Source organism: Diaporthe amygdali, assembly GCF_026229845.1.
Source record: "Diaporthe amygdali strain CAA958 chromosome Unknown NODE_34_length_500367_cov_65_467389, whole genome shotgun sequence".
In the NCBI taxonomy this organism is placed as follows: Eukaryota; Fungi; Ascomycota; class Sordariomycetes; order Diaporthales; family Diaporthaceae; genus Diaporthe; species Diaporthe amygdali.
This window is the reverse complement of record NW_026517054.1, coordinates 248,847-260,550: the sequence shown is the minus strand read 5'-3', so window position 1 is coordinate 260,550 and position 11,704 is coordinate 248,847. Positions and strand designations below refer to the sequence as shown.

At 56.5% G+C, this 11,704-nt stretch overlaps 3 protein-coding genes across 3 annotated transcripts; 2 read left to right on the top strand and 1 right to left on the bottom strand.

Moving 5' to 3' along the window:
- Nucleotides 1–2,699: 2,699 nt before the first annotated feature.
- Nucleotides 2,700–3,004, bottom strand: J7T55_005485 (uncharacterized protein; the record flags this gene model as incomplete). The annotated part of the gene is made up of 2 exons (XM_053132982.1): nt 2,700–2,831; nt 2,891–3,004. The coding sequence occupies 2 exons, from the start codon at nt 3,002–3,004 to the stop codon at nt 2,700–2,702; spliced, it is 246 nt and encodes an 81-aa protein (XP_052989102.1).
- Nucleotides 3,005–5,249: 2,245 nt separating this feature from the next.
- J7T55_005484 (uncharacterized protein) lies at nt 5,250–8,567 on the top strand (the record flags this gene model as incomplete). The annotated part of the gene is made up of 1 exon (XM_053132981.1): nt 5,250–8,567. The coding sequence occupies one exon, from the start codon at nt 5,250–5,252 to the stop codon at nt 8,565–8,567; it is 3,318 nt and encodes a 1,105-aa protein (XP_052989101.1).
- Nucleotides 8,568–9,521: 954 nt separating this feature from the next.
- On the top strand, nt 9,522–10,370 carry J7T55_005483 (uncharacterized protein; the record flags this gene model as incomplete). The annotated part of the gene is made up of 1 exon (XM_053132980.1): nt 9,522–10,370. One exon carries the CDS (start codon nt 9,522–9,524, stop codon nt 10,368–10,370), a length of 849 nt encoding a protein of 282 aa, XP_052989100.1.
- Between the last annotated feature and the right edge of the window lie 1,334 nt (nt 10,371–11,704).

The following is an 11,704-nucleotide window of genomic DNA, read 5'->3' as shown; positions in this document are numbered from 1 at the left end:
GCAAATCCAGGCGAGCCCAAGACGAAGCCGGATGACCCGGAAAGGTCGTCTAGAGGTTCAAACGTGTACTCTCTCGTGTCACTGGTTACGTGCGGCCACCGCCATCTCGAACACAGCTGCGCCGTCCTTGATCGGCAGCGGGAGGAGGCGGATCTGTTAAGTCAAACAAGATGCTGTGTGTGCCCAGGTCGCGCCGCTTGGTCGCCTCTGAAACCAACCGCGCCTGCTTGAACCAATGAAACTGACTGTGGCTGCGGTCTCATATCTCTCCATGAGGCTCTTCGGAGACTTCGGGTAGGAGGGATGAGCTGGTGAAGGTTACGGCGCGGCGCAGCAATCCTCGAGAGGGCATTCGTGCAGCACTGTGAGATTTAAATGAAGACCAAAGGCTACCACACGGAAGCTGGCCTGGAGGTGGCGTAGACTGGGGGTTGGGGGCACATACACACAATCAAGATGGCATATTGGTGCTGAGACTGTCCTCGATGGTACCGAGAATCTGCCAAGAACATGGTCCCTCACCTTTGTGCTGAAAGAGTTCCGAAAAACATTCGGCATTACAGCTGGGAGATGTGCGAGACTGCAGGAACACCGCACCTGGTTGAGCATCACCATCCATATCTTTTGGAGAGGGCAGAATCATCATGTTTCTACACTGGCGAGACCAGGAATGTATCTGGAGCATGCCCACCTAATTGAGGAACAGACTGTCTGGGCCAACGAGTTGGTTATCCAGGTGTAGCACCAGGCTTCGAATTGCAACCAGTCGGATCACCCATCTTCCATCCACGGGCGATTAATCTATTTGGTACGTGCGGCCCTTGTGGAAGGAAGATCTGTTGGAACAGGCCCATGGGCTGCCGATGACAGGCACTGGGCGTGCTCTCCGTTGATCGGCTCTCCCATCTCCGTTTGAAGGAACTTGATTCTATTGGTCATCGATACCCAAAACTGTATGTTCCGTTGGAGCAGAGTAGGGTGCAGAACGCAGCTCAGTCATTGGGCTGGCCGTCCCGAGGACGAGGGCATATCTTGCGGTGTTGTGACGTACGTGACCAAACTTTGAAGCTTGGGTGTTGATGCGTCAAGCTTGATTATGGTTCCGGATAGCATCTGCAGATACTATAGTTGACAGTTCTCATGCTGCTATTTCGGGAGGTGGTTGTGCGTGCCTGGGAAGCAGAGGCCGTTGAGAGGGACCCGGACGGACCGGAAGATCTGGAGAAGCTGACGACTTGGGAGGAGGGGGAGGCAGAAAGCGTCCAGAGAAACGTGCTTGGCCTTGTGTACAGTAAGGCGAGTGAGACAGGCCACTGGGCAGCCTCGCCTGGCAGTGGCAGTGGCGATGACGAGGTTCGACGGTGCGGTTAGCGAGTGGCCAAGCCTCCCTCTGTAGAATCCTTTGATGGGTGGTGAGGAGGTGGACTGCGGATGGTGGATTGGCCGTGGAGTTGGCGCTTATTGGAGCAAAACAGCCGCGGCCGGCCACCAGACTAATGCATCCATCGCGCTTGTCGCATGTGTGTGCTTGATGCCGGTGAGGTCCTTTTGCCTTGACGGCCGGTTGCCCAGACAGCGACCGTCTGGTTTCGAGGTCGGTGTCGGAACCTCCCCGGTCGTCGAAGGTTTATCAGCTGGTCGGTTGGTTAAAAATGGCCTCGTCGATTGGTTGGCTCGTTGATTGTTGGTGAGGTGGAGTTGAATTGCAGAGGAGGATCGATCTGGCCTAAAACGGTCAATGGCGGGAAATGATCAGATCAGATCAGGCATGAACAATGGATTGTACCGTATTGTCCAGACTGTCAGACTGGCAGGCACAAATTCAGACTGTCAGTGGCTGGAACGGAACCAACATAGCCAACGGAGCGCGGCACGGGACGGCGAAGCACTGTCCTCATGCAGGCTGCTGCTGCTGGAGGAGGAGGAGGTGGTGGTGGAAATTTGGGCCTGCACCTAGCACCTGCATTCAGCGCCCAGCACCTGCATCTGTGCCTGCACAGCTGCATCATTCTCTCATCGTCGGATAGCTGCAGCTCAATGCCCAGCATTGGAGCTTGCTTGGGAGGAAGGTGGAAGGGCCCGTCGTTAGTCTCTCTCGGGCTCCACCAGACGGGGGCTCTAATCCGGAAACGGGATGAGGAGTGACTATCAATTGGCCCATCCACCGCCGAGTCCATGGTCTAGCGATTAAAAAGGAATTCGCAATGGCCAGATGCCACTGATGTTGACTGCTGTTATCATCAATTCATCTCGCAGACCTTGGCATGGGAGTACGAGCTGGACCGGAAGGGACTGGATGGGTTGGAATCTGGTCAGTCCATCCTCTCTTCGCCTCGCCGCCTTCGCGTGTAGAGTGGCCTGGCTGTTGGACTGATTGCTGTACGAACCAACAGGACATCCTAACCAACAGAAATCCTTCTCATATCGGCTCAACTGCGGAAATTGACCTCACGTTACCTCTCTTGCGCGGTGTGCAAAGCCTGAGATGTTCCAAGACTTGCACAATCACCTTTATTCTACCTCCCAGCACAAACATCATCGCACTGGAGAAGGAGACCTGAAAATGCGGCCCGGTGGGTTGTCCCCAGAAACACTGACCACATGCTGTTTCAACCATCAAGAGGCTCTTCCAGTCTCAGATCCAGGCCAAGATCCGGCATTTCTATTCGGGCCCAGGCCCAGGCCGGATTCAGATGCGGTCACCATGAGACTGGCCGGCGAGCCTGTCGCCCGTCTCGTTTCATTCCCATCTTGGCCTGGATGACTCGGCCTGGCATGCTGAGACCAGTTGGGGCCGATGACTTGCCCGTGCCAACGCCTGGCTTGCCGTCCTAGCAAATCGCCCTGGTTGTCTTTGCCACAGCGCACATAAGACGCCCAGAAAACGAACGCTACAGTGGCCGGCGGCCCCCAAAATGATGTTGACCGTGCTCCATGCTGCAGCGGCAAGCTGGATTGTGCTCGCCTGTGGGCTCTGGGCACGAGTGTCGACGGCCCTCCCCATCGCCACGTCTGGATGCCGTACCGAGTTTCCATTCTACGACCATCCCACGGTTCGAGAAGACAAAGCCAAAACATGCACCGAGCCTCATATGTACGAGCTGATGTAAGAGGCGTGGATGGGATCTGTGTCACCATGACAGGTTCGTCCAACTGCACCCTCAAGACTCGGTCTGTGGGACGCAAGCGCTGCTATGTAGATGCGATGACGTCGCGGCACAGTTCGTCAGGTAGCACAGCAGCTTTGAGGGATCGAGGAATCCCCGCTTCAGAAGTGAAGGAGCGCTTACAAGGCTGCATCTGCATTCGTCCGTGGCTGCGAACGCCAGTCTTGTGACGGTAGGCTGCTGAAATCACAGCGCTAGAGGCACCTATCCGTCTTGTAGAACATGATGGCGGAGCAGGCACAGATACAGTCAAGACTCACTCCAGTCAGGCACGCGAACACAGGGAACCCATCGGCATCCACGGACAGCATGTTCCCGCCTGCCTCTTCCCGTCCCGGCGCTCACACCATTATCTCGCGCTTATCATTACTTGGCTTTGTTAGCATGACCACTGGCAAGTCTTCCCGGACCCCAACTTGCTTCCAATCTTGGCAACCCCCAGAAATGGGTCAAGTGGAGCAAGTGGATCGACGAGTGAAGAGGAGACAGAGGGGACCTGGCGACCGCGCCAACTTGCAAACCATTCGCCGATGTCTTGGATCTCGTCTTGCTGAAGAGCTTTCGCAAAGGACGACGACCATTGTATGGGATCCTACGTTCCTTTGTGAGGTGCCAAGCTCTTTATCAGGAGTCTGTAGCCTTAAAGGCCGACGGTCTACGGAACATGGCTGGCAATCCATCTGCACCTCGGTTGCCGGAACAGAAACGGCTGCCTGTCACCAACCCACTGACAGGGAGACTGGAGGGGGGGCTCTCATTTCGGCTGCGTGCTTGCTCGCGCTCAATCACGACGGCACAGTCAGCCGTGGCATGCGAAGTGGAATTGTCGAGTCCCGTCAGTTTGTTGAGAATTGACGCATCTCCATTCTCGGTCCACGGTCCCTTAGAGCAGCGATCAGCTATGCCTTCTCCCTGTCTGTGAACCCGACCTGCAAAAGAGCGCATGAGTAAGGATTGAAGCTCGAGACGGAGGCGCGCGGAGAGTCTAAAAGGCGGGCCGGCAGGTGCAGGGCCAACTGGGGATAAAAATAATCGAACGGTACGCGGGGCGCAAAGGTCGATCTTCGGCAGCAAGGCATCGCCTCTCTCCTAGTTCAAGCCACCATGCAAACGGCGCTCAAGGGCGGACCCTGTCGAGAACATCCCTGCCCGGCTTCCCGTCTTAGACTATTGCAGCTGACAGGACGAGTCCTGGAGTCGACCGCAGGGAGGAAGGCCACCCCCTGCCCTGATCCCCTTGAGGGGGGGCCAGGACCATCCAGCCTCCACCTGCGTTATTCTCGCAGCTGGACTGCTGAAGGTTCTCACTTCATGTGGCAGTGGACGTGTGTAAGCCTACTGCAAAAGTACTCCATGTTAGCCTGGTCAAGGTTCGGAATAGCTGCTCACTCACCGGTCCACCTATCGCCTGGTACTTCGCCTGGAGCCCTGCCTCGCTGCAAGTGGGTCACCAGTGCTGCTGAGCTGCATATACCCACCTACCATGGCACACTCCCAGGCTCCTTGATGCAGCACACGCAGGTCTTCATCATGGAACGGGTCGGCAGGTGCAGGGCTTAAAAGTAGGCTAGGCTGTCTGCACCACACCTGTGTTGACCGATGCAACCCCAAGACTCCAAGTTGGGATGATCCTGGGTCCAGGGTAAAAGACAGTCGATCCCACCCACTGCTGCTCTTCCTTCTCGAGTCCTTGCCTGCTCGAGTTGTTACCCAATCCAACCCCCCCGGCGCCTCCGCACTCACCTTTCAACCTTGAGGCTCACCTTGAATCATCAACTGTTTTTTTTACTTTCCTCGACATCCGTCACACGGTGAATCAAGGCTTCGATATCGCTCTTCGGGTCCGATCACAAGTTGCGTCCACGCCTGTCTGGGTCTCTGAGGTGTGCGCTAGGTCTCGACTTCCCTTGCGCTCTCACACCTTTTCATATATGTCTGCCATGTGACTGGAGGCTCTCATATCACGCTCACCCACTCTTCTTTGCTCTTCTTTTCTCGCCATCCTAACCCAACACCATCGCATGTAATCAAGACAAGCCTTGGAGAGAAGGGCGAGGGCGTGTCTCTGAGCGAAGAACGAGAATGTCTCGTGCGGGATTCAGCATCCGCAAACTCATAACACAACGGCGGACATGGCCCGACTCAGATAGCGACAACGAGGATGCATTTGAGTGTTCCAGCGCCAAAACGATCCGGATGCAATATGAACTGGAGCAGTATCAGCAACAACAATTGCAAAAGGAGCTCCGTCATGCGCATAAAAGTCGGTCATCATGGATGAGCAGCAACTCGTCGCCGAAGCGGAAAACTCACAAGAGAGTCCCCAAGCCCATTGTTGTTGTCGGACACAACAGCAATGGTGTTATGGTGCACAGCGCCAGCGCCAATAGGAGGATCTCAACGCCTATGCCAGCGTCGGCCCTATCGAGTCTCATGAGTCCCGGAACACCTCACTCGAACTCTTCGGACAGTTCTTTGGGTTCTTGCGGTGGTGGCAACAACAGCCAACGACCTCACCGACATCAACGACATCATTCCGACTCAAAGGCTGCCTCTCCTGCCGCGGGTACACACTCAAAGCCTCGCCTTTCAACACCAACGATGACGACTGGGTGGATAAGTCCAAGCAGTGCTCTTTGTCCGGCGGCAACACCAACTTCGGTGACAAAGAACTTGTCACATGAGAGTCGCCTATTCCTGAGTCCTTCAGATACCGTCTCACGGAGTCCTGGGTTGACCCGTGGCAATCAGGAAGGGTTATCTTCTGAACAACCGACACCCACGGCCAACAACAGCCACGCGCCCAATTTTAAGACACCCACCATCGCGAAGACACCTGCTAGCTCTGCCGTCATCACCACCAACAAGAACCTAGTAGCTATGCACAGCCATCAACAACAAAACCCCCGATACGTGAACAGCGCCGAGTCATACACCTTGAACCCACCCCTGTTGACGGAAGATGCCAGGGATAGGCGCGTCGGAGGTAAAGAGGTTCCCAGGGCGGTGCAAACCCCCTCGAAGGCATCGCATGAAGACGACAATAACTACGATGGGTTCCTTGAAAGCAAGGATTATGAGGACTGCAATCACCTGCCTGATAATGTGCAGCAGTTGATCTGGGAGACCGATGAGGCCTTCAAGGCTGTTAGCACAGCTCTGGCAGAAGCGAGGCTCGCTTCCCAATCGCATCCTCAGTCGAAAGAGCTGCAAGCACAGGTTCAGCAACTGCAACGAGCATCGCAGGTGTTGCAGACACAAACGAAGAGTCTTGACACCACCATGTTGCAGACACTGCCGTCGACCACTTACCAGGCCCCAACGCCTCGCACTCGAAAAGACTCCGGCGTGACGTCCCCCATCTCACCGACGCCCGGCCGAGGGAGCATAACCTCTTTCCCAAGAAAGAACAAATCATCTCCAGTATCCACGTCTGATAATATCCTTCGTTCACCCACCCATGCAACCTCTATCAAGAAGGCCAAACGAAAGTCTCCTGCGAGACCCAGGACACCTCGTTCAGCAACGGTGCCAACACCGACCACATCAACCTGGCCTGACACGCCAGCACCTGCTGCCAAAGCAACTACGTTCGGCCCGTCATCCTCAAACACGGCAAGCAGCAGCACCGCTCATCGGCAGCAAAACTCGTACCGCTCGCTTTCTCGATGGAACCTGAAAGCAGATAATGTCACTGAGAAGCTGTTCAACAGCTCACGCGGACGTTTTGGGTTTCACAAGATCGAGGCTGATGAGGTCGTGACGCCGGGTCAAGTCCAGCAGTATAGACAGAGCAGGATTGCGAAGGCTGAGGCTGAGGCTCAAGCGGAGACGAGGAGGTCCAACTCCAACGAGTCGTTGCGCAGCACTGCTGGGAGTGTTGGTGGAGCCGTATCCGACAGCAACAGCGTAAACACACCTGTCGAGCCATTCCACCTGCAGGACTTGCCGTCAAGGATTGGAAACTCTGGCGCGAACCTGGGCGTTCTGTCGCCGGTTGCAGAGGTGCTCACACCAAAGTCGTCCACCTTTGACCTTGAACAAGACGCCACTCGGAAGTCGAACACGACTGAACCAAAGACACCCACGACTGCGACAAGGCAGCCAAAACAGGAGCAGACGCCACTGGCGACGCCTCCTCCCACTCCTCCACAGCCATCGCCCAGCATTTCTGCTACACGCTTCTCTGCTTCCACGCCATCTCCAGAAGAGGACACCAGCACGTTCTTCAAAAGCCACTCATTCCCGGACCCACCACTCAAGGACTCGCCACAGCGACCCACGCACAAGCGCGGAAACTCTTCGAGTTCGCGCATTCCCCTCCTGCCTACCATTCCTGAAGTTCGCATCACATCGCCCCAAGGCCAGAATGAGCGCAGGCCATCTGAGATGCACATGGATCAACCGAGCCCGCGTCTGAGCTTTTTGGACAGCCCAAGCTTCGAGGAGGATGATGAATACTTGTTCTTCAAGTCAGCGCCGTTTACAGCAACCATGCCAGCCTTTGAACACGGACGAATTCGCCTCGCCAAGGCCGATCTCGTCAACGCCGGTACAATCAACTCTCTCGAGTCAAAGCTACTGTCTTCGCCCGACGAGACGCTCGACTGGACGGCGTTCCAGATGGCCATCTTGGGGGGCGCAGGAGATTTCTTCAGCGACCCCAACGACTTCGGCGCTCGCGATGCCCAAGAAGAGATGGTCGATGACCTGTGCGACTGGCTGGAGGGCTTCGGCCTTCCCACCGGGGCACTGGGGACGTTGGTCAAAGCGGAAGAGGAGAAGGTGCCGACGAGGAGCCCAGTCATGCCTAACCCCCCAGCGCAAGTGTCGGCAATCAGCCCACCTGGGTCGGGCAGCCGATCCTTCCATGACCCTTCGCGCAATCACAGCATCAACCACATTGTCAGCGGAAGCATCTCTTCGTGCCCCGGTTCGACACGGTCGAGCGGTGAGGTGAGCGAGGAAGTGCAAGAGATGCTGCAGGTGCAGAGCATGCCGATCCCGATAACTTCTGAGCATCCTTCGGGGTTCTGGAACACGCGCCCCTTCGATGCGGCCCGGTTCTATACGGGCGACGGGTGTGGGATCAAGAGGTGGACGCTGGAGGGCCACCCCAAGAGATACCAAGGGCCGGGTATCGACGTGAACAAGGCAAACACGCTCCAGCGCAGGAGCCCCAAGCCGTCTCCTAAGGGGCTGGAAGGGGCACGAGCCAGGCTGAGAGAGGGAGTGGACAGTCTCCCGCAGAGCCCGATGCTAGACCTTGTCATGACGACGGGGGTGGACGGCAGCAAGGAGTATGTGCCCATGGGTTACAACCTTGGACACGACCTGGGCGACTTTCTGAAGTGGGAGTCGGAGAACGTATACGCGACGGCGTTTTATGGAACCGACTGAAGGAGACCGAGATGAGTGACTTAAGGCGGCTGTCAGTACGACGAGAAATGAAGGGTTGAGACTGACGATGCCATGGCTTCGTTCCTGATTTTATGACACACGTTCATTTGCACACCATGGAGCTTGGGGAGTCGAAGGCTGCTCGATACAATCTTTAGAAGAAGCGGCTTGCATAGCATGGTGTTTGTTGTTTTGTGTCGGCTTGTGTCGACTTGACTTGTGTGTTGTGCTAGGAGCATTTGGAGGGGATCACCTTATGATAACTATTACCTAGACCGCTGATATCAGTATCACTCACTACAGTAGCATCTTTATAATAAATAGCATAACAGAACACGAGCAGAGCCCAGGCTGCCATGCCTCCAGCCAATGTCTGCATCACACGTCTTGTGTTGTGGGCGTGACATGACGACTCGGGTATAAGCAGCGGCCGCTGGACGATCACAAGCTGCCTGAGCCATGCCGCCAGAACCCAACTGTCCCCCCGACAGGCCCGACCGCTGCAGCTGGGCTGGCTGGGATGACTCCTGTCGAGCTGTGCAGGCTTCAGCCCTACCGCAGTCCGTGCTTCGCCAGGCCAGCAGCCAGCCCCGTCCGCTACCTTGCCGACCACGTGGCGCGAGACCCACTGAAACCCTGCTGCACTTCCAGGGTCTCGCCAGATCCAATACTACCTAGACCTTAGGCGAAAAGGTCAACGCGCCTGTCGCGTCTCCCGCGAACCTCTCACATCAACACGGCAGGCATCAACCTACAAACGCAACCCATATTGCACAAATCTCAACCCTCACCACATCCTACACTCCTTCAGGAGCATTGCTAGTTATTCATTCGTTCATTTCACTCGCTGGCTAACTGCACCGCGCTACTAATATTCCTTAATAAATCTCCTGATTGGATACCACCCCCGCCCTGATACCCACACTCGCACCGCCACCACATCAGCCTCCCACCATGCTTCGTCGTCCGCCCACCGTCCTGACCCTCACCTCCGAGGACGTCAAGGCCTACGAGGACCGCCGCGAGGCCGAAGCCTTCCAACATGCCACCGCCGCCGCCCAGGCTAGGAGGCACCAGCAGCTCGCCCGAAACATGAGCGGCATGGACATCACGGGCATCACAACCTCCAGCGACGAGGAGGACTACTCCGAGCAAGAGGCTTCCTACTACCCCAACCGCACATACAGCCAGAACGCCAGGGTATCGCGCGAGGAAAACATCGACGGCCCGCGCGACGAGGAGATCTACCGTAACGAGGAGAACTCCGACGACTACGAGGACGCTTCTGACGGCGACCACGTCGGGGAGGAGGGCTTCGTCGAGGACGAGGACATGGCCATGGCAGAGGCAGGGCTGCACGAGGAGCAGATGGACCTCGATGCCGATAACAACATCAACACCAGCGACGACGTCTCCGGCGGTGCCGTGCCCAATCTACAGCATCCTCGGCGGCAGCAACAGCCAATATTCCCCTCCCCGCCACCAGCGCCGTCCAGGATGACGAGATCCACGAGATCGGTCAGCACGGAGCCTGCCTCGTCCCAGCAGCAGCAGCAGCAGCAGCAACAACAAGCAGCGGCAGCAGCAGCAGCCGCCTCACAGCAGCAGCCCGCCGGCAGGTTCGCCCGTGGCGCCACCGCCGCCCAGACACACCGCCGCGCGCCGTCGGGGAGGGCCGCTGCCGAGGCGGTCACGCCAACGCCGGTGGCGCAGGCCCAGCGCGACGCGGCGGACAGGGCTCGTGCGAGGGTCACGAGGAGCCGCGACGAGAGGATCGGGGTGGCCAGGGGCGGCAGGCGCTGAGGATGGGGCTGTGCTAGGTAGATACGCCCGCAGAGACATGTGCGTTGGTTTCCCCCCGCGTCATAGGCCGCTTAGCTACTATCCGCCTGTGAGAGGATAGTTCGGATGTCCGTTTGGGATTGCTTGTGGGTAGCTGCTAAGGAGCAGTGCCTGGTTAGGAGCTCGTGGGCACGGACACCTACTCCTGTGTGGTTAAGTGCGGGTCTGAGTCAAGGCGCTGCATTATTGAGCCTTTGGTTGGCTACAGGATACAGCATTGCTGAGCGGATTGGGCTCGCATGAGATGCATGAGATGCCATGATGGGTCGTGATTATTAGGCACCCTGTAGGCACCAGCATCAACGAGATAGGCAGCGATTCTGGATCAAAGCGTTGGTTCGGTCTCTTCACAGATGAGATACCCTAAGACCAAGTGGCTTGCCAGTCCTGGCCAGCGATTCCAAATACAAGCTGTCGTGTACCCACGAAACAATGAAGGCTCTGCTCAATCATTATGTTGCCCTGTTACATGCTCCCATGGATTCGCTCTGGCCCACGCAACAGAGCTGCTGGGCATTGAGGGCAAGCTTTGGCAATGATGGAGCCGCCCAACGTTTGCTACAAAGGCAGAGGAAGCTAGCTGATCCTGGGCCGGTTCTACCTCGCAGCGGCAATAGTCAGAGCTCTTCTGGGACCTATGGGTCGTCAACGACGGCGATATCAGTTGTCTGTGAATACATGTCTCACCTAGCTCCTAGGAAGATCGCGCCCTCCGGCAGACAACATCACACGGTACGCAGATCCGAGAGAAAGGCACCTGAAGGGAAGACAACAAGAGGGTCTGACGAATGAAAAGTGCGGCGTCACAGGAAGACATTATAGTCACTCAGGAGGCATTCAAGCTCAGTGGTCCTACAAACTAATCCATCATCAAAAAAAAAAATCATCAATTCTCAGCCGTGTCCATTGACCGCGATTCTCCCACCCTGTCCTTCCCACCGGCCGCAATTTCATCTAGGAACCCAAACGCCGTGCTTCCTTCTCAGTGCCCTGTCAAAAAGACAATTACTCATAACACAAACAAAAGGTGCAAGTCAACTCAGACCATTTCTTTGGTCAATCAGGCCTCAAACCCGACAGGTTTTCCCCCATTCAATGAATCCCCCACCACCCCCCCCCCCACACAACATGGTCCCATACAGAGCGAGACGGCGGTAGGAACGGTCGAGCGCTTCAGATGTGACGAGGTCTGGGCATGTTGTGACAGTGTTGATGACACACGCGGCTTGTGTCTGAGGACTTCTGGTCGAGTGTGACACACAGGTCAACCTTTCAGAGTATTATTGTTCCCCGTC